Genomic DNA, 23563 nt, shown 5'->3' with positions numbered 1-23563 from the left:
GGGCCCATCAGCTGTTGCAGCAGGCCTGGCCAGTGGCAACCTCAAGAGCAATGAGAACTGTCACAGTGTCTTCCAGCTTGTTTTACAGAGAAACTAAAAATGCAACAGCCATCTCCTCAACAGGCTACAACCATACAGAACTGAAGAGGCAAATGGTTTTCAAATGCTAGTCTTCGGATTATAAAAGAACACATAACCACGGATAAAGCTCAGACACCAACATTCAGAAAGTAACATACACATACATGTATAAACAGTATGCCATAAAGGCACACGTCTCTCTACAAGTTTACAAGTGGTGCGGACATCTGTGGGTTTCTCCCCACTTCCAAAAAGAGAAATTTCCGATAGAAAATGAGTCATCAGAAGAAAGAATTGCCCTGGAAGTAATTTCTCTAAAACAATACAAATGTTTTGTCTTAAAACCAAAGACCATGGATGGATGGATCTCGCTTCAGATGGAGCTCAGGTTTTTCAGCTCACTCAAAGACCAGAAGAAACTTAACCAAGGGGCGAAAAAAAAAAGAACTGTTGAGCACAACCACTTCTTAAAAGGCTATTTATGTTTTTTTAGGTATTCAAACTAATATTATAACCTTGCTTATAAAAATACTTACAACTGTGGGTGTCCTTGCCATTGGGAAGATTAACAGAATGTCTTAATTGTTCATTCTAACTTCAGCATAAAGCATAGAACTCAGAATTCTGTGCTGCTCAGGGGCAGGCACCTGGCTGCTAGTTCTCTGACCCTCCAGCTGCACCCGTCAGCAGAGGCTCCCAGAGCAGGACCTGAATTCCGGTTAGTCATTAACCCTGCAGGACAATGCCTCTTTCTAAACAGACAGTCCTGTGGTCAGGGAAGAAGGCAGATACCCTGGGCAGCTGTAATGATTAAACACCGGCTTCGTGACTGTTTTGCACAAGGGTTAAAGACGCTTTGTCCAAACCAAATTTTTTAATTACCTCAAGATGACAAACAAAACTTCACAGCATGACTCCTCCTTCCTAATCTCCATCCCCATGGGGCCTCACTTTATTTTCCTTTCAACCAATTTTGCTTTTTACCCTTTTTAATTTTATTTGACTTTGTTTTATATATTTATAAATGCTGCTTTAAACTCCTTCTGGAGCAAGCAGGGTAAAAACAAAAACTTAGGTGAAATAATTAACTACTGAGGTCTTTCTTTTAAGAAAAGAGGAGACAATGAATCACTACTACCACAACGATGCAGGCTTTTTTCCCAAAACATATTCACTCCCACAAAATAAACATCTAACTTTTGGAGCCTCTGAGGTTATTGTTCCCTGCTGCAACAGAATTGGCCTAGCTTAATGCATTGGAGTCTAATAGATTAATTCTTCTCAAGTGCATCTTTTATACATGCTTTTTATCTTAGTTCAAAGTCCAGTTAATTCTACCTGTGCAATGTGTTTAAATACTTTCCTTTTTTTTTTTTTCTGACTGCATCCTGAAATTAGGAAACTCTTGTCATACACATTTCTCTCCCAAACTATGACAGTATCAGAACTGACATACATGGCAGCAGATTTAATGATACACCCATGAAGAAAAGCGAACATCACATTTTATAAATTAATATAAGAACTAGACTTAGACCTCTCCAAGATATTTGATAATAATTTCTCATTTGCTATTATTTAATACTAGAATTATAATAACCATATGGTAGTCTATAATTCTTACTAGTAACTTCATTATATAAGCTTTAGCATGACTTTTAATCTGGCTTTTGTGGGCTAAAAACTATGACTACATGACATTGGTCTTAAGAGAAACTACATTCTATGGAAACTATTTTATAATAATAATGAACATGTGGAAACCAAAATTAAAACAATGCTTTTACAATCATGACAAAAAATATTTTGATACAAACTTAACATATACAGATTCTGTATGCTGAAAAATTTTAAATGCTGATAAAATACAACCAAGGAGACCTAAATAAACAAATACACATACACTCTGTTCATGGGTTGGAAGAGTCAACATAGTAAAGTAGTCAGTTCTCCCCTAAAATGATCTCTAGATTTAATGCAATTCCTATCAACATGCCAGGGAGAATTTTTGTTAGAAAAAGATAGGCCTATTCTAAAATTTATAGGAAGAGAGCCAGGCCTTAGTGTAGCTAAAACAATCTTGAAAAAAAAGAATTAAGTGAGAGTAATCTATCCCATATTAAGCCTTACTAAAAAGCTATAATAATGGATTAGAATAAAGAATCCTGAAATAGACCACCCAAATATACCTAATTTTTGACACAAGACACCATTTCAATAAATGGTTCTGGAGCAAATGGACAGACATAGACCAAAATAAACAAACAAAAAAACCTCTTACATCTAATCCTCACACCTTATATAAAAATTGGCCAAAGTGAAGCATTAGGGGTAAAAAAAAAAAAAAAAAAAAACAGGAGAAAATCTTCAGGATCTAGATGAGTTCTTGTTCTCAACACAAAAAACACTCAGTGTCTTAGACCTGGACCTCCCTGGTGGTCCAGTGGTTAAGAATCACAGGTTTCATCCCTGGTCCAGTACCACGTGCCACAACTACTGAGCCCATGCTCTGGAGCCCATGCTCTGCAACAAGAGAAGCCAGCACATGGGAAGCCCAAGCACCACAGCCAGAGAGCAGCTCCGGCTCACTGCAACTAGAGAAAGCCCGCGTGCAGAAACAAAGACCCAGAGCAGCCAGAATGAAAATAAATAAAATTTGTAAAAAGGATATAAACCAAAGTTTTAAAAAAAACACAACTCATAAAAGTGAAAACTGATGAATTACATTCATCAAAATGCAAAACTTCTGCTTTTTCAGAAGATCACATTAAAAGGATGAAAAGACATGCTAGGGAATGGGAGAAAATATTTGTGGTTACATATCTGAAAAAGGAGAACACAGGAAGAACCCTCAAAATCAACAGCAAAAAAAAGAAAAGAAAAGAAAAGAAAAAACCCCAATCAGTCCAATTAGAAAATGGGCAAAAGGTACAGTGAGGCATTTCACCAAGAAGATGAAAGACAGATGGCAAAGTTCACGTTGAACACGAAAAGATGTGCAACGCCATTAGCCATTCAAGAAATGCAAATTAAAACAATGAGATATTCCTACACACCTATTAGAATGGCAAACATTAAAAAAAAAAACTGACTACACCAAGCGCTGGCAAGGAGAAACTCGACCACACATCGCTGGTGGGGATATAAAATGGCGCAGCTACTCTGCGAAACAGTTTGGCAGTTTCTTCGAAAACTAAAGCTGCCAGACCAAACTGCCATATGGCCCGGCAACTGCACTCCTGAACATCTATTCCAGAGAAATGGAAACTTATTTTCATAAAAATCCTGAATACAAATGTTCGTCGTAGCTTTATTCACAATAGACAAAACCTGGAAACGAGCCGGATGTCTTTGATGGATGAACAGCTAAATAAAAATTTGGTGTGGCCATACCATGGAAGTCTGCTCAGAAATAAAATGGAACAATCTACTGATATCTGCAGCAACCTGGAAGAATATCCAGGGAATTGTGCTGAGTGAAAGAATGCTGATCCCCAGAGTTTGGACGCTGTATGGTTGTATTTCTACAACATTCCCTGAAAGCTAACTGTGCAGACATGGAGGATGTAGCAGAGGCTAGGGCTCGGTGACAGGGCTGTGAGGACAGCATGAACAGTTCTTCCCCTGTCCTACCAACTGCATCAAACCCACTACCCTGGTGATGATCTTATTTTCTTTACAGTTTTGCCAGATGTTACCACTGGGGGAGAATGGGTCAAAAGTACACAGCGCTCGCTCTCGCTCTCTGTAGTAATTCTTATAAGCACATCTGAATCTATTATCTCAAAATTAAAAGTCTACACATTTTCTAAAAACCTACTTCAAATGAAACTTCCAAATGCAACCCATTTATAACTGGGTCACTGACCATAATTGTACTCTGAGTAAATCTAAGTGGATTTGCCTGTCATCAATGCCACCCTAAGAAATTCAAATTGGAAATGTTTCTTTTCCCTTACAAGATGGAAAGTCATAGCCCTAGGTAAAATATTTCATACAGAAGAAATGGAAAGCATTGCTTTCCAACTGAGCATGTTCATATGGCAGGTTGTCTGGATACTGAAAAGAGCATCTCTAATTCCTGGGGCCTATCTAATAAACAACAGGATCCCTCCCCTTCATTTTCAGCAGTTCAATCCATTGCTCAACATGATTTTCAAAACCTGATCAACCATGGACAAACAAGAAAACTCTTCAGAGAAGGAGGTGACCCGGCCATGTCAAACTTCATCCCACTACAAACACAGAAAATAGGTTTTTAGAGTCAAGAATTCTATAGTCTTGGAGGTATCATTCTTGAAAATAAAAGGACAAGATCAAAATCTAGCCTTATGCATGGTGGGACAGGACGTCTGAGGGTCCTTCAGTGCTCTTTATCCTCTCAGATGCCGGAACGTGAAACTTAGATCCAAACGCCCTGAATGACCCTCCTGAGAGCCAAACTAACTTGTGCTGGACTTGTGTGTTAGAAAGGATCAGCTCTGGGGAAGCCACGTAATGCAGGTATAAGCAGCAGCTTGTCTTCAGTTCATTGAACGAGGGCTGCCCGAGCCCAGGAATATCCATGCTCCTCCCTCTCTCATCTCCAGCCCCCCAAGTTCCTCCAACCCACCTCTACCTTCAAGCCAGTGCACACCTTATTTCTCCCTTCCTCATCACTCATCTTCCACAACCACTGTCTCCTCCCCTACCCAACCCCAGTCCCTCCCCCATCAGGTTTACAATGGGATTCCAGCTCCCTCCACATCCCAGGAACTGCTCCCCCAACCATGGGCCCTCCTGCTGGACCTGGCCTCCATACGGCGTCTGACATCCTCTGCCCATTTCCACAGCCACCAAATCTCTGTTTCTCCCAGAGTGAGTTCTGTATCCCCCTCAGCAGAATTCCAGATGGCGCTGATATCCTGGAGTTCAGAAAACCAGGATATGAGACAGGAGACAAATGAGGCTATGCTCCTCCCCTCCCATCATGACCCTGGCTCCTGCTTTCCTGGCTATCACAGCCTCAGCACCGGACCATCCCTTCCAGCCAGGACCACATCCTGCGGCCAGGAGCTCAGCCTTCCTCCCTGCTTCTACTTCCTCATCCCTTCTCTCAACTGCCTCTTGTCAGAACTACTGCAAGAGCCTCCAGCTGCGTTTCCCTCCTCAAACTCATCCTCTTCACTCCTTCCAGAATGTGTTTTAAGCAGCCTGACTGACTGCATCACTCTTAGGGGAAATCTCCCAACTCGCTCACCAGCAGTTCTCATCATGGACTTGGCTCGTAGTGTCTCCCTGGGCAGCCAGTTACTTCTCCTTACTTCTCCTGGATGGAGGCTCATGTGACAAGTTCTGTGAATTAGCGGTTCTTGAAGAGTAAATGTAAGCGTGTCCCGACAAAAGACTCACTTTCACCCTCCTGTAGATATTCATCAGGAGGAGGGGAAAGGGATCAGGTTACACACGAATCCTGGGGCAATTGCACTTGACTCACAAGAAGACTCTTGAGAGTCCCCTGGACTGCACAGAGATCAAACCAGTCAATCCTAAAGGAAATCAACCCTGAATATTCACTGGAAGGACTGATGCTGATCCAATCCTTTGGCCACCTGATGGCAAAGAGCCTACTCATTGGAAAAAGACCCTGATGCTGGGAAAGATTGAGGGCAAGAGGAAAAGGGAGTAACAGAGGACGAGATGGTTGGATGGCATCACCAACTCAAGGAACATGAGTTTGAGCAAACTCGGGAGATAGTGAAGGACAGGGAAGCCTGGCACGCTGCAGTCCATGGGGTCACAAAGAGTCAGACACAACTGAGCGACTGAACAGCAACAACAGAGATGATCTCATGGACCAAGATCTGCGGTGACTTACTTTGATGGATGTGTGGCTGATAGCTGTGTGATTTGAAAGGACTGCCACGTCTCATTTTATGACCAACTTCACATTTGGATACATCCAGCATCCTGTGACACGTGCATACAACATCCGTGTGCTGGTGACAAACGGGGTTGAGACTGGCTGGCCTGGTGGGTAATTCCAAAGTCCCTACTGTGACTCGCCCCCTCCCACCTCTTCAGTCGTACGTCCCAGCACCCGTCCACCCCACAGGTGACCACCAGAAACCACACTGACTGAGGCTGCTGGATCCAGGCTGGTCTCAGAATGCCTTCCCTTCCTTGTCACTTAGAAAATCCCTCATTATCCTTCAAGGCTCAGCTGACTGTACTTCTCGATGAGCCCTTCCTAACGTGCTCTGTGAATTCCAGCCTCTAGACTGTTCGTGTCCAAAGGGCAGGGGCCCCATCTGTCTCTGCATCCATGGAATTCAGCAATGTCCGTCACTCCCTACACATAATAAATGTCTGTGACATGCCTTTAGGTCTCTTTCTAATTTTAATTCAGCAACGTGCCCCTCTTTTTTTTCCAGGAGTAACCAATCGACACTGACTACCCCTCTGGAGTTAGAAACTGACAAGAGGGACAAAGTGGCTCCTCACTTTATAGGCAGGAACGAAGTAGGTGGAGCCAGCTCACAGGCTTTTGGGTAGGAGCCTCACTGTCCAGTTTTCCCTCCATGAAGCACCTATTTCTGAAGAGAGGAGGACCTCAGAATTTCAGCCAGAACTGTCAGTGCGCAGAAAGCAAAACAAAGTTCTCCGCCGGACTGCTCCTGCCTTCGGCAAAATTCTGCTTTCTAAATGGCGATGAACTTGAGCAATCAAGAGAAGCATTTGCTTAAGCTGCTCCTTTCCAGGGGCTGAAAACACTAAGCACCAGGGTCTGAAGTCTGTCCTCATTTCTGCTATGATGGGACCAGCCTTGGAATTACTTTCTTTTTCTTCATATAACTTGGGAACCAGACTCGGAATCACTTTCTTTTTCTCCATAAACTTGGGATTTCAACATCTGTGAGTAAAGACTAAAACGTACCTCGTCATCTCTTAACACCTACACTAATACACCCCCATGACTCTGAGCTTGGGCTGCCTGGACCATGGACAAATAAATTTTACTGTGGGTAGATTTTAAAAAAGCAAAAAGGGTTTTTTTTTTTTTTGGTTAACAGTATTTTTCAACCAATAAAGCACCCTCTCCCAGTTAGTCTAAATCAATCAATCAATGTCTGTCTGTCTCTCTCTCCCTCTCAAAGCTTAGAGAGAGCTTCACTGGTTTGGAGGACAATATTTCGAGCTCCAAGGTCATGTGTAGGTCACTGGCTTGGAACACCAGATGAGCAAGCCAAGCCCTCTCTCCCAGGCTGCGGCTTCAAGAACTATGGGTGTGGAGCAATGCACAGCAGGAGCAGAACTGCTGGGCTCAAGGTCCAGATGAAATGTGAGTTTGCTGGGAGAGGGGGAGGCCTGGCCCATGTTTTATGAGTCCTGGCTGCGGGCACACAGCCTCTCACAGGGCTGGACCAGCATTGCATTCCTGGACACCGCATTCAGAGTCTTGAGAGTAATCAGAGATGTACAGAGTGTGACCTACTCTATTTCGGCTGCTATAGATTTAAACGTATGGGATTGCTGTCTATTCATCACGTGGCAGAAATGCAGAGGTGGCTTCTCAAGTGGGGACACTGGCTCAGAGGGATGTGATACAGCAGTGCAGGGAGGCGCTTGCACATGGGAGAAGACCCAGAGGCTCTTTCCTTTCCATGAGGGGCTGACATCACAAAGCGTAGCACCAAAAGGGGTTCCTTGAGAAATATCGTATGACATCCCTTATATGTGAAGTCTAAAAAGAAGTAAACAGATGAACTTACTGACAAAACAGAAAGAGACTCACAGACTTAGAGAACAAACTTATGGTTGCCAGTGGGAGGGATGTGGGAAAGGGAGAGTTAGGGAGTTTGGGATGGACATGAACACACAGCATATTTAAAACAGATAACCAACAAGAACCTACAGTACAGCACAGGGAAGTGTGCTCAATGTTATGGGGCAGCCTGGATGGGAGTTTGGGGAAGAATGGATACATGTGTTTGTACGGCTGAGTCCCTTCGCTGTTCACCTGAAACAATCACAACGTTGTTAATCGGCTATATTCCAATACAAAATCAAAAATCAAAAAACAGGGCGGCGGTGGGGGCAGGGGCCGGTTTCCTTGGCTGACTCCGAACAACAGGAGAGAATGGACAGCCCTGATTTCTGCATGAAACACGAAGTCCCTGTGGTCCTCCTGGGGGTGCCGTTTAAGAGTCCATCTCTGCACCAGGTTACAGAGGAGAACCGGGAGCAACACCCAGACCCCAGAGACGCACCGAGGACACACAGCACCAGGGCTGCTGGCTCTGAACCACGTCCCCCGGCCTCTGCACACCCCAAACCCCACGCAGCCCAGGAGGGGGCACAGTCGTGCGCTCTGCCCACTGCTGGGTTTCCGTCGCAGGATCCTTCTCCTTCTCCTCCAGAAACACAACTCTAAGTGATGGCTGCACACTTGGGCCAACCCACAGAAGCCTAATAAACCTGTAATAAAGCAGAACCACAGCACAATAATTCTATAAAGCTGAACCACTACGCATTGTAGCTTCAAGTGTGTCTGTGGCTCCCACTGGAGATCCTGGCAGCACAAGCGGTGGAGACTTCCTACCCTAAGGGGAACGCAGACACGGGTGATTTGGGGGCTGGGGTGACAGCGCTGAGGAGGAGGGCGCTGTCCGGATGTCTAAGCGTGGGAGAACAGGGTGCGGGGTTGGGGCCAACCACGCAGGCAACGTGGGGGCAGGGCTGGGCGGGGCTTGGGGGTGCATGCGAGTTCAGGAGGAGGAATTTCTGGGGTAGGTGGACGATGATAAAAACTGAAAAGTTTCAAGAAAAGAAAATAAGGAAACAATATGGAGATCCACTGATTAAGTTCTGAAAGAGAATTCACTTTCTGATCATTCTCATTTCACAGCCTCAGGTGACAACTTGGTCTCAGTCCAGAGGCCAGAGAATTGCTGGTCTAGGTTGACCCCAAGGTCCGGTTTGGTTCTAAAAACCTGAGATTCTGTGACTCTGAGGCAAAGCACTGTCTCATAGTCACCAGAGAAAACCGGAAAGAATTATGAGAAAGAAAATAGTGTAATACAGATGGTGGAAAGGGATCCAAGGACAGATCAAGTGGGTCAGCACCAGGCGTTCAGGAGTGAGAAGTATTTATGAGACAGCAAGACAGGAAATAAAGATAAAAACCCTGGATCACACTTCAGCTCCCTCAAATAGGGACTTGGTCTAGAGCAGACGATCCCCTCAAAGACCCCAAAGTCATCTGCTGGACTTGTTATACCAGCGTGGACTCCTTAGTAGCATGCATGGGGAAAACTCCCTTTGGAGGCTCTACTAGAAATGTCTGGTAACCTCATCTGTGGGATGGAATGCACACACCGTATCAGAGCGAGGAGAGGAGAAACATGTTGGCAGATACATCCTCAAAGGATGATGCTTATTTAGGAATTCTTCCAGGTTCTCCCAAGTCCTTAGCATGACCCACATTCCCACCTCGGTGCCCTGGGAATGTGAATTCCACCAGGACAGAGATTTTTGTCTGCTGTGTAGACGATTTCATTTCTGGTACCCCAGAACAGTGCCTCACTCACTCCAGTCACTCAGTCAGGTCCGACTCTTTGTGACCCCCATGGACTGCAACGCACCAGGCTTCTCTGTCCATCACCAACTGAATGGCAAACCACTTCAGTATTCTTGCCTTGAGAACCCCATGGACAGTATGAAAAAACAGTGCCTGGCTAGTAAAGAATCCTCCTGCAATGCGGGAGACCTGGGTTCAATCCCTAGGTTGGGAAGATCCCCTGGAAAAGGGAAAGGCTACCTACTCCAGTATTCTGGCCTGGAGAATTCCATGGACTAGTCCATGGGGTCACAAAGAGTTGGATGTAACTGAGTGACTTTCACTTTCAAGACACAGTAAAAGCTCAATAAATGTTTGTTGGAGGAAAGGGATGAATAATGTCTATTTTACAGGGAAAGTACCAGAGTTTTTTATAAAGTAAAAAAGCTTTTTCGTTACCCCTCACTGCTCCACCCACAGTCTCTAGTCTGTGATTACAGTCCTGCTCGTTTCAGCAAGACAGTTTCACAAGTCTGAATTAGTTCACCTCCTCTCCACATTCCAAAATCTTTGGGGAAGAGTTTCCTTATTAGATGAGGCCTGATTTCCCTGCAGGGCTTCCTGGCAAAGGCCTCAGTGCATTCTGATCTTTTAGCATCACTTATGCAAATCCATGGCACCTGGACTCCCTGCACCGGGAGGCCTGGTCTGCAGGCCTTTTTGTAAGCTAATTGCATGGTGAGCCCTGAAGATAGGATTGCTTTCCCGAGTCACACTCCTAACTGGGCCCTCCCTAAATATTTTCTGCTGATGGCCAAGTGGGCAAGCTTGGCCTTTTTCTCCCTAGAAACACGATCCTGCTTTCTATACCAACAAGTATTAATTCAAATCCCCAGTGGGAAGTCCAGGATATGAAAATTACAGTAATCTAATCTTGTAGAGGAAGACGCATGAATCATCATTACACGGTCTGACAAAGAGCTAAGTGATTAATCCCAGGCTGCACAGAGGCTGGGGTCCACAGCCATGGCTTCCTGGGGTCTACAAACCAAACAAGCAGACCCACCCAGCAAACATCAGAGGCGACAGCATGGTGTTCATCCCAAGGGCACACGCTGGAAGTCTCATCGTTGTTTGGAAAATTCTGTGACTGAGGGGCCAGAGCAGCTGCAACCTGTGGCTCAAAACTCTCGTCTTATCTTCTAATTCCAGTGTCAACTGCTTAGGCTCTGAGGTTTAATTTTAAGTAGAAACTGGGAGGTTTGCAGAATAATGGCTTCTCAGCAAGTGACCGGAAACCCCAATGGTCTCCAGGGAAAACAAAAGACTATGCCCAGGACAAGACAAGCCACCAACCAGGATGCACTCTGCACCACGTCACAGGAACCTACCTCGCTGAAGGAAGGTCCTGACCTTGTCCTGAAACTTTCAGAAAGAACACTGGAGCTCCCAGCTTCCACCCAGAAACCGCAGCCCCAACACCCTGGGAACCTTGGTCAGGGCGCCCGCAGCCCTGAACCATCCCTCCACTTTCTTTCCCTCCCCCCTACTTTTTCTCTTACACAGCTGTGTTCAATTTTCTGTCCTTGGGGTTTTTAAAGGAACATTTATTCTAGGGCCAGGATTCTCCAGTTTTATGGTTATACAACTCCCTCCCAGGGCCAAAGAATGTTTGAAAAGCCTAAACCCGGCAGAGAGAGTTAGTAATAGTATCCAAATGAAAGTGAAAAGTCCAGACTTGTTCCAATTTCGATTCAACCGCTTACTTGATTATATTGTACCTTCTGTTTGCCCTTCAAGACGCTTGCTACCTACTGTTTTTAAATCAGACTACAAGTAGGGTGTAGATATGTCTGTGTACATGCGTGTCTTTGTCTCTGTGTGTGTCTATGAGGGCATGTGTGTGTGTCTGTCTCTGTGTGTATGTGTCTCTGTGTATGTTTGTGTGTATCTGGGACCAGGTAAGGTAGTCCTGGTCCAAAAGTGTATTTATATTCTTCCACAGTTACTGTTTCCTGCTTGATGGTAAGTTTTATTTGAAATAAGACATTCATCATAAGTTGGTTTGAATAAAAGATCACAAAGAATGATGCCTGAAGGATTTTTACGGACTTGTTTATTTTTCCTACAGAGAAAGCCAGACAGTACTAGGTTTTTGGTAGTAGGACAGCAGTTTTGTTTTTTTTTTTTAAGAACCCTAGTTTTTACTTAAACAGTCAAACTAGTGGCCTTGTTAGCTAAAATGCCCGAACCTAAGTACATTATCAACATTCAAAAAGCAGAGACCACTCCCCTCACCAAACATACACAAACATACCCACACACCCCAACCCCACCAAGAAAAGAGCACAAGGCCCCTACCAGCCTGTGAAATGCTAACGAGGCTTCTAAATGCAGCCAAATGGAGTAATCTCAGAAAATCCTAAAGTGCTTACCTGGCTTCTCCTCTCTTCCTGTTACCTAGAGTCCCAAACCTCAGAGAAATCTGCCCAAAGGTTCTGTCTACACAGGTTCATGAACATCCTTTTTGGGTTTTTTTTGGGCCCCCTGGAGTCTCCCAAGGGCCAGCCACCGGCTTCATACACACCCCACCGCCTCGATCTGATGGACAAAGCAAAGTTCAGGCTCCCGGGCTGAGGTCTGTGACACAGCACACACCACTCACATGAGAGGTCTGGCTGCAGCCCAAGGCAAACAAGACGATTTTGAGAAACAAAGTTATTTGCACAGACCCACCCTTGCACAGAGAAAATGGAATCAGTTTTCCTCCATGGATGGATCTGAAATGCTGTCCGTAGCACCTGCTAAATGCAGTCTGATCCCCTGCAAATGATTACAAGATGCCTGGACACTAACCTTGAGACCTGAGCATGATGGGGGACCAGGGCAGACTGTTCTCAGGGGCCGCGGTAGCAGAGCACACCAAGACTTTCTCTTCTGACCATCTTCTCTCGCTCTTTTAAGATCAGGATAATCAACAGTGCCCTCTGGCCTGGCCTTGTAGGCAAAATGACAGGTTAAGGTTCAAATGATTCCTTCCAGATAACCAGACTCTAATTGTCCCATAAGTGGAAGTTAGTAGAGATCTCTAAACCCAGGGCAGAGGACAGCTGAAAAAAAAAAACAGATTCTGGACTCATGGTTTCTTTGAAACTGGTGATTTCCTCAAGTAGGGCAAACTCCTGATAGTGATTTCTCATAATAATTAAAAACTAATACAATTATGTAAAGTTTAAAAATAAAATAAAATTTAAAAATAAATAAATAAATAAAAACCCTGTGGATCTGTGCTTGAGAACAAAGATGTTTCTTTCAGAAGAAGATTGTTTTCATGAAAGTAACCCTGATTTTCTTCCCTCAAAATCCCTAAACTGCACGCCCTCTACATGCACAAGGAAATACAACCAAACAACAATAACCACATCAAAATAAGTTTTCAAACCACACATACAAGGAAAAAATCCTTAAAGAAGGCTTTTAGCAGAGCTTGAAAAACCAGTGTGTTTTCCCATATCATGCCAAGCCAGTTAGGAAACACTGGGTTTTAAAACTAAGGTTTTATGATCAGCCACTTACATTCCATATAAGAAAAGGCAGAAATGTGAGCTGAGAGAAGTCAGATACAACTTTAAAAATCCGACTTACCAAAGTGTGCAGGGCTGCGCACACACGCACGCATGCGCGCGCGCACACACACACACACACTCCTTGTAAAAGAGAAAACAAACACCACTTGGGCTCATCCAAAATGCACAGTCTTTAATCATGGTCTCAAGACGTGATGTTTGCCCAAAATATCCAAAGTGCTTAACAGCCTAAGGAATAGTCCAAGTTCTCAAGAGAAGGTTGTTACTTGAAGGACCATGTGTCTTAAACAGTTGCTTTCACACAATCTAAATGAATAAAGCAGCACTGGGGAAAGAATGCACTGATGCAAATGGTAAGGCCCACAGTTCATACACCTTTGAGGCTTTCTAGCTGCTAGTGATTTGTGTACAAGGATGACCTGCCTGGAAATGCACTCATTCTTCACCCTCAAAAGTCCAGCTGCCCCTGTGGCATTCCTATAAATAGGCTTATGAAACTGCACCAAACTCAGGCGTTCCTAGGTGCACCTTTTGAGAAAACCACCCTGTCCGCCCCCCACCTCACTTCAGGATCGGCTGTAGTCTTGGGAGCCCCAAAGTTGGGATCTACTCATGTCTGAAGAGCTGTGACGCAGTGATGTAGGCACAGCCAGGACTTTGCTCTAAAAAGACCTACATGGCCTCTATTAACAAAAGCTTGTAGGATGTCTTTTCTTTTTAATCTGATTTCAAATGAAGATTATTTGTTTTTAACTTTCTTAATTTTTTATTGAAGTACAGTTGATTTACCATGTTAGGTTAGTTTCTCGTTACAGCAAAGTGATTCACTTATGCATATACATATATCTATTCTTTTTCAGATTCTTTTCCATTATAGGTTATTTTAAGATATTGAATATCGTTTCCTGTGCTATACAGCAGAGCCTTGTTGGTTATCTCTTTTATATATAGTAGTTTGTACCTGTTAATCTCTAATTCACAATTTATCCAACCCACTTTTCCCCTTTGGTAACCATAAGTTTGTTTTCTTTGTCTGTGAGTCTATTTCTCTTTGCAATAAGTTCCTTTGTATCATTTTTTTAGATTCCACATATAAGTGATATCATATCATAAGTGATATTTGTCTTTCTCTGACTTACTTCACTTAATATGATATTCTCTAGGGCCATCCATGTTGCTACAAATAGCAATATTTCCTTCTTTTTTATGGCAGAATACTATTCTGTTGTATATATGGACCACATCTTCTTTATCCATTCATCTGTCGATGACCTTTTAGGTTGCTTTCATGTCTTGGCAAATTGTAAGTAGTGCTGCTATGAACAACGGGATGCATGTATCTTTTCACAGGAGAGTTTTTGTCTTTTCCAGATATATGCCCAGAAATTGGAGTGTTCAATCATCTAGTAGCTCTTGTTGTTGCTCAGTTTCTCTATTTTTAGTTTTTTAAGGAACTTTCACACTGCTTTTCAAAGTGACTGTACTGATTTACATTCCCACGAACAGTGATGGAGGGGTTCCCTTTTCTCCACACCTTCTCCAGCTCAAATAAAAAATCTTTTAAACAATTCAACCTAAACTTCAAAAAAAATTATGTCAGTAAAATCCTTCTCTCAGCTTTCTCCCAATCAAAATAATAAAAGAAAATCAAAATCATCAGAGGACAAAGAGTACAAAGTCTGAGGACCCTTCTCTGGACTCCAGCCCAGCACCACCCTCCTGCGTCACCTCTACCTACAACGGGCAGTGTCTCAGATACAGGAATTACACCCATAAGAGTTTGCCCCATGGAAGAGATGACCTCAAACCCGACCAGCACTCGGTGTTTCAGCCAAGCAGGAAATGATCCAGGAGCAATTTCCCCCAGAGTGTGGCTCATCAGAATTTCTAGAAACAGCTGCCTCACTGCTTTTCTGCACACACCTTCTCAATCCACTCTGGTCTGGGGTCCCCAGCTCTGAACTACCATCATCCTGGTCACCTGGGCTCAAGGACCCCGCCCCCTCCCACTTCCTGCCTCCCTGGCTGGCTGCCTCTCCTCTACCCCATCCCACCCTGAGCCTCATTAACAGACTCTTTGTGTTGTCATCCTTTCAGATGAACTTACCTGTTACCTAAATCCCATCTGTAGTCAGAGTTGCTCCTCAGAGTTCTGGCATCATGTTCAACCATCTACTTAATACCTCTTTGGGATATTCGACAGGCACCTCACTTTATATGTCCACAACAGAAATCTCAAGTCTCAAAGCTGGCCTTCCTCATGAACAAACAAACCCAAAAAGAAAAACAAAGAAAACCCTCCTTCCCCCAGTCTTTCCTCTCCTCAGAAGCTGCCAGGATTTGGGAGTCATGCTTTCTGCCCTCCTAGTCCTCACTCCCCAAATCTCAGCTATCACCAGTGTTGACAGCTGTACCTCCAGGAAACATTTTTTCTTATACACAACAGCTTTATTGATATATAATTCACACACCATACAATTCACCAGTTTAAAGTGTACTAGTCAATGGTTTTTAGTATATTCGTGGAGCTGTACAACCATTATCAAATCAGTTTTAGACATTTTCATCACCCCCAAAGGAAACCACATACCCATCAGCAGTCACTCTCAATTTCCCCTACAATAATCCAGTCTTGAGCGGCCATTAATCTATTTTATGTCTCTATAGATTTGCCTGTTCTGGAAACTTCATATATATGGAATCACATAATACACAGTCATTTGTGTCTGGTTTCTTTCAGTGAGTATATTTGCAATATTCATCTTTGTCATAGGATGTATCAGTACTCCATTCCTCTTTATAATCAAATAGCATCCTATCATATGAATAAACAACATTTTGTTTGTTCATCAGTTAATGGACATTTGGATTATTTTCATTCTTTGGCACTTGTGTATAATACTGCTATAAGATGCAAACTATTATATATAGGATGGACAAATAATAGGGTCCTACTGTATAGCACAGGGAACTATATTTAATATCTTGTGATAAACCATAATGGAAAAGAATATAAAAAAGTATATATAACTAAATCTTCTTGCTTTATAGAAGAAATTAACCAAACACTATAAATCAACTAAAGTTCAATAAAATTTTAAAAATAACACTATGTTTTTATATAGAAATATGCTTTCATTTCTATTGGGCATATACCTAGGAGTGGATATGCTGGGTCATAAGGTAAAATCTATGTTTAACTATGTTAGGAACTGCCAAACTGCTTTCCAAAGCAGCTGCTTGGGAAAGATTCTGCATTCCTACCAGCCATGTATGAGAGTTCTAATTTCTCCATGTCCTCACCAACACTTGTTACTTTCCATCTTTCATAGAGGGTAGGAAGCAGTATCTCCTTTTGGTTTCAATTTATATTTCTGAGATGGCTGGTGATATTGAAAGTTTTTTCATGTGCTTATTGGCCATTTATATATCTTTGCCTGTTTCAGATAGTTGCCCATTTTTGAAGTAGGTTATCTTTTTATTCTTGAATTGTTAAGAGTTCTTATATATTCTAGATACAAGTATGTCGTTAGGTTATATGATTTGCAAGTATTTTCTCTCATTCGGTAGGTTTCTTCACTCTCGAAGTGTCTTTTAATCCCCAAAGTTTTTAATTTGGTTGAAATCCAACTTACCCATTTTCCTTTTGTCACTTATCTTTTGGTGTTATGTCTTAAAAAATTAATTGCCTAGCCCAAGGTCATGAAGATTAACATTCCTCTTGTCTTCTAAGAAGGATGTAGTTTTAGGTCTTACATGTAAAAATTTGATTCATTTTGAGATAATTTTTATACACAGTGTAAGGTAGAATCCAACTTCATTCTATTGTGTGTTGATATTCAGTTGTCCTAGACTATTTGTTGAAGACACTATCTGCCAATGAATTGTCTTGGCATGACTGTCAAAAATAAATTACCATAAATGTAGGAGTTTATTTCTAGTCTATCAATTCTATTCCAAAAATTAATATGTCTATCCTTATGCCAGAACCACTGTCTTGAGTACTGCAGCTTTGTATTAAGTCTTGAAATCAGGAAGGGTGAGTCTTCTAATTCTGCTTTTTTTTCAAGATTGCTTTAGCTATTCTGGGTCTCTTAAATTTCTCTGTGAATTTTAGGATCAGTTTGTTGATTTCTGCAAGAATTCATCTGAGATTTTGATAGAGACTGCATTGGCACCCCACTCTAGTACTGTTGCCTGGAAAATCCCATGGACGGAGGAGCCTGGTGGGCTGCATGGGGTCGCTGAGTCGTACGCGACTGAGCAACTTCACTTTCACTTTTCACTTTCATGCACTGGAGAAGGAAATGGCAACCCACTCCAGTGTTCTTGCCTGGAGAATCCCAGGGACAGGGGAGCCTGGTGGGCTGCCGTGTATAGGGTCCCACAGAGTCGGACACGACTGAGGCGACTTAGCAGCAGCAGCAGCAGCACTGAATCTATAGATCAATTTAGGGAGAATTGTTGTTTTAATAATAGCAAGTCTTCTGATCTGTGGACATGGGAATTTTTTCCATTTATTTGGGACTTTAAATTTTGTTCAATATTTTGTAGCTTTATGAGCATGTTTTATATTTCTTTAATTACATTTATTCCTAAGTACAGGCACATCTTGTTCTATTGTGCTTTACTTTTCTGCACTTTGCAGATACTGTGTTTTTTTTTTTTTAATGCTAAGTGAAGGTTTGTGGCAACCCTTTGTTGAGCAAGTCTATCAGAACCATTTTTCCAACCCCATTTGCTCACAATGTCTCTGTGCCACATTTTGGTAATTCTTGCAGTATCTCCAACTTTTTCATTATTACATTTGTTATTGTGATCTGTGATCAGTGACCTTTAATGTTACTATTGCAAAATGATAATGACTTGCTAAAGGCTTCGATGATGGTATTTTTTAGCAATAAAGCATTTTAAAATTAAGGCATCTACATTGTTCCATTAGACATAATGCTCTTGCATCCCACTTTTCTGAAGCTGATCTAGATCTCAGGTGGAAAGATTTCAGTCCTTTACAATTAAGTATGAAGTTAGCTGTGGGGTTCTCACAGGTGCTCTTTTTAGGTTGAAGAAGTCTGCTTTGAGTCTAGTTTGTTGTTGTTTATTTAATCTTAAAGAGGTGTTAGAATTTGTGAACCAAATTAGTATGCACAACACATGTCCAGATTTCTCTGCATGAGACCACTGTCGTTGTTGTTGTTGTTCGTTTGCTAAGTCGTGTCTGACTCTTTGCGGTCCCGTAGACTGCAGCATGCCAGGCGGGCTCCTCTGTCCTCCACTGTCTCCTGGAGTTTGCCCAAATTCGTGTCCACTGAATCCGTAATGCTATCTAACCTTCTCACCCTCTGCCTCATCCCCTTCTCCCTGTGCATGAGACAGGCCCGTGTGCAGCTGTGTTCCCTCTGTGTTCGCTCCCTGTACCGTCTCCACGGCTCAATGCTGCTCCTCTTTAGAGGTCTCTGCTTCAAGGCAGAGCTGGACCGCCCTATTCCAAGTCCCCACTCCACCACCGCCTCCTCCCCAGACACGTGTCACACAACTTTCAACACACTCAGCCATTATCCTTCATTGTGATCACACTTGCATAAGGTTTAGTATTTGCCAGCACGGACTCATCATTTTAATCCTCACAACAACCTCACTAGGTAGATACTATTATCACCATTTTATAGATGTCAACATTGAAAGAGAGGTTAAGTGTCTTGTTCAAGGTCATGCGGTTTCTAAGTGGCGTACTTAGGATTCAAACCCAGGCCCCTCACTCCTGAGACCATTCTCTTAAACATCTGCTATATTAACACATATGTGTGGAATCTAAAAAATGGTACAGATGAACCCATTTGCAAAGCAGAAATAGAGACACAGATGTAGGGAACAAATGTACAGACACCAAGGGGGGAAGGAGTGGTGGAATGAATCGGGAGACTGGGACCGGCATATATACACTATTATATTTATACTATATATAAAATAGGTAACTAAGGAGAACCTACTATATAGCCCAGGGAGCTCTACTTAATGTTCTATGATGACCTAAATGGGAAGGAAATCCAAAAAAGAGGGAATATATGTATACATATAACTGATTCACTTTGCTGCACAGCAGAAATGAACACAACATTGTAAAGCAACTATACTCCAATTAAAAAAATTTTTTAAAAAGAGGAAAAAAATAATTGCTCTTATTTACTTCTTATCTTGCTACCTATACACGAGCCCTGCTGATCTCATTTACTGCTGTATTTTTAGCATCTAACATGGACGTGGCAGGTGTTAATACATACTTAATGAACACATAAACATTGGACTTAGGATGCCGTGTAAGAGCTCCACGGGACTCCGGTGAGCCTTGCCAACCACACGCCCGTGGAGAGTCACAAGACTCAACCATTTCTGAGACTCTTTAGGAAGGAAGGTTATTGAATGTTTTTCAAACTCACTGTAGCACAGACCCATCTTCATGGCCCTGTTCTCAGTGCGTTAATAGCTTAGAGAAGTGTGTTCTATGGAACACATTTTGAGAAATCCTGCCCCAGAGCAACAGGACAGACAGCACAGTCCCCAGAAAGATGCTTCTGTTGCCCTTGCAATGCCTGGCCCCACCTTCCTCTAAAGAGTCTTAACTCAGGGACTTTCCTGGACTTTCCTGGTGGTCCAGTGGTTGGGACTTTGCCTTCCAACGCAGGGGGTGCAGGTTCAAACCCTGGCTGGGCAGCTAAGATCCACATGCCTCAAGGCCAAAGAAACAAACCATTAAACGGAAGCAATATTGCAACTAATTCAATAAAGACTTAAAAAAATAAAGACTTAAAAAAAAAAAGAATACACACACACTAAAAGTCTAACTCAGAGTCCATAAAAGCTTTGTCATGTCCACAGCCCAGTTCAAAAAGGAAACTCCAATATATTAAACTTGGCTTTTCTTTTACACACTGGAACACACGGCTACTGTGTCAGAATGGTTCTCCCCCTGGATGTTCGTGGTCCCACAACTTATCACTGAGATACCTTTACTTTTCTCAGAGCTCTGCTTTGTTGAATGTGATTGAAACAAACTCACCCCTCACAACGTCCTTTACCATATTCTCAGAATTTCAGGCAAAACCAATGATGTGTATATAACCTCAGAATGGTTCTATTTCTCTCTAAATACTGACCGTAATGCTGATGTTTAAATCATAGCTTCAGATGGAGAATGACCTCAAAATCTTCCTGTCTCAGCTCTCCCAGTCTTCCAGCTCATCTACTCGAAGTCTTCCTGCAAAAGGAGCAAGAAAAGTTTCTACTCTGAAATCTAAGAAAGAAAACAGCCAACAACCTAAGAACCACATGTATGAGCAAGGCAAAGTACACGGCTGTGATTCATTTTCTGCTTCTAAAGAGCTTTTCTCCTTTCAATTATTCATCTACAGTGGTGATTACAAATTATAGGCAGTGGTTAGAGTATCTTTTTAAAGCTCTTATTAAAAATACTCAATTAAAAATACATTCTTTAGAGAGCTACCATACAATCCAGTGATGCCACTCCTGGGCATATATCTGGAGAAAACTCTAATTGGAAAAGATACGTGAATCCTGATGTTCATAGCAGCACTATTTATGATAGTCAGGACATAGAAACAACCTAAGCGTCCATTGACAGATGAACGGATAAAGAAGATGTGGTAATATACAGTGGAACACTACTCAGCTATAAAAAGAATGAAATAATGACACGTGGCAGCAACATGGATGGTAAAGTGAGTAAAGTCGCTAAGCAGTACCCGACTCTTTGTGACCCCATGGGCTATACAGTCTGTGGAATTCTCCAGGCCAGAATACTGGAGTGGGTAGCCTTTCCCTTCCCCAGGGGATCTTCCCAACCCAGGGATCAAACCAGGGTCTCCTGCATTGCAGGCAGATTCTTTACCAACCGAGCTATCAGGTTGGTAAAGCCCTAATACATGTAAAGCACTTTAAAAGTCCTTCACAATTACCTTGCATGATACTATTCTTATCCCCATTTTGCAGACAAGGAATCTAGGCAGAGAGATGCGAAATAGCTGGCCCAACATAATTCATCTGGTTTTAAATGCCAAAGCCAGATTAGAATCCAAACTACAACAAATTTTTTCTTTTAACCATTAAACTACTTCTCTTTGTCTTTGTCCTCTCTCTTCAGAAACTTGTGTTTCTCTGAGGTAGGATCCTTTTCTCTCTTTTTTTCTTTAATTTTATTTTTTAACTTTACAATATTGTATTGGTTTTGCCATATATCGAAATGAATCCACCACAGGTATACATGTGTTCCCCATCCTGAACCCTCCTCCCTCCTCATACCATCCCTCTGGGTCGTCCCACTGCACCAGCCCCAAGCATCCAGTATCGTGCATCGAACCTGGACTGGCGACTCGTTTCATATATTATATTATACATGTTTCAATGCCATTCTCCTTTCCACTTCTTTCTGTTCCATCTCTTTTATCAGTGGGTTCCTGCACTAACTTTCTATGTAGCACCAAACCTTCATGTTTTTTCATTCTTTTCTTTTTAAAAGTCATTAATACTACCTGACTAATCTTTTCAAACATGCTGCTCCTACCCTGAAGCCCTTTAAGGGCCAAACTGTTTGCAGTTTCCAAGAATTCATCTTACCCATTCCTCTTTACTTCTCGCATAACCTTGTCTATCTGGCTAGTTGGCTTCCCTCCTTGTCCTGTCACCTTGCCTTCTCCACACTGTACTTAGAATAACGTGCATTCTCCCATCTACCTAAGTGTTTTCCTCTGAGACCCACTTCCTTCGAGGCTGAAGTCTTTTGCATTATATCAGTACTTCCACGATCTTTCATATAACTTAGCACTGGTCACTTGTGTCTCACAAGCATAAATTTCTACTCTTTTTTGGGGGGGAGAGTTCACAACTTAACCTTTATCTGTGCTCCTACCACCCCTGCTTGCTAACCCACAGTACGCTAAAACATGGATGGACCTAGAGATTATCATACTAAGTGAACTCAGTTATAAAGTGGAAGACAAATACCATATGATAACACTTACATGTAGAATCTAAAAAATGATGCTGGTGAACTTGTTTACAATATACCCATAGATGTTGAAAACAAACTTATGGTTATCAAAGGTGAAAGGTTGGGGGGAGGGATAAATTAGGAGCTTGGGATTAACATATACACACCACTATACATAAAATAGATAATCAAGACCACCTAACTGTATGGCACAGGGAACTATTCTCAGTATCTGGTAATAACTTATAAGGGAAAAGAATTTGAAAAAGAATACATATACATGCATACGTGTATACACACACACACACACACACACATATATATACACATGTATATGAACAACTTGGCCGTATACCTGAAACTACTACAACCTTGCAAATCAACTATTCTTCAATAAAATAAATAAAACTTTTTTAAAAAGAAAAGCAAAAACAAGACAAAAATACATCTTCCTCCTCTATCTTAAACTTGGTGAATAAAACTGTTTCTATGTGCAAAGCTCTGATTTTTCTCTCATGATGAAATCTGACATTTGGTCCAAAAGCCGAGCTGTCTCCTCCCGCATTCTCACATTCCTTGCTCCTCTGACCACAACTCTTCTCTCAGGCACAAGCATGGCCTGGAAGACAACGCAGCTGCGGTGCCTTCTGGTATGGGCGGCTGCCATCCAGGTAGCCTGGCCCAGGATGGAGCTTCTCAATGTCTGCATGAACACCAAGCACCATAAGGAAAAACTAGGTCCCGAGGACAGGTTACATGGGCAGTTCAGCCCCCAGAAGAAGAATGCCCACTGCTCTGTCAACATCAGCTGAGAAGCCCGTAGCTTATTTTCTACCTGTACAGATTCACCTGGAACCGCTGTGTCAAGAGGAAGCATGCTTGCCAGTGCCACTTTATTCAGGACACCTGTCTCTATAAGTGCTCCCCTAATCTGGTGCCCTAAATCCAGAAGGCATGGACACCACTCCCACAGACAAGAACCTGAGCAGAGAGCAGGGCCCACAGGCCACCTGCCGGAGAGCATGGTCCAAGAATTCTGGTTTGAGGCAGGTTGTGAAAGCGGCTCTTTTGCCCCTTTCCTGTTGGCCCATTTCCGTTCCCCTCTCACCTTAAAAGAATCTAATTATAGGAATGAGATCACCAGGCAAGCTAACGTAACTCCTGACTTATGCTTTCCTGAATAGGCCCCTCACATGTGTGCTCAATCATGTCAGACTCTTAGCAACCTCATAGACTGTAGCCTGCCAGGCTCCTCTGTCCATGGGATTCTCCAGGCAAGAATACTGGAGTGGGTTGCCATTTCCTACTCCAGGGGATATTCCTAGACCAGGGATCAAACCCACAACACCTGCA

At 42.7% G+C, this 23563-nt stretch overlaps 1 protein-coding gene across 44 annotated transcripts in view; it reads right to left on the bottom strand.

Moving 5' to 3' along the window:
• SVIL (supervillin) overlaps window positions 1-23563 on the bottom strand; it is a 256217-nt gene that overhangs the window by 169821 nt on the left and 62833 nt on the right. For 24 of the 44 annotated variants that reach the window (XM_086333936.1, XM_086333952.1, XM_086333949.1 and 21 more), the window contains one exon: window positions 20361-20461. The exons of 12 other annotated variants lie outside the window; for them this stretch is intronic. Coding sequence is in view for 8 of the 32 variants with exons in the window: in XM_086333928.1 (XP_086190054.1) it covers window positions 12476-12491 (16 nt within the window). In the remaining 24 variants the exon portion in view is untranslated. Of the gene's footprint in view, window positions 1-12475; window positions 12617-20360; window positions 20462-23563 lie in introns of all 44 variants that reach the window. 8 more of the 44 variants (XM_086333928.1, XM_086333927.1, XM_086333934.1 and 5 more) reach the window with 1 other exon arrangement.

This window comes from Bos grunniens, chromosome 13, assembly GCF_055505025.1.
Source record: "Bos grunniens cultivar Pamir isolate PY7600 chromosome 13, Bosgru_T2T1.0, whole genome shotgun sequence".
NCBI lineage: Eukaryota > Metazoa > Chordata > Mammalia > Artiodactyla > Bovidae > Bos > Bos grunniens.
Note: the sequence above shows the minus strand (reverse complement) of the source record. Positions and strands in the feature narration are given on the sequence as shown.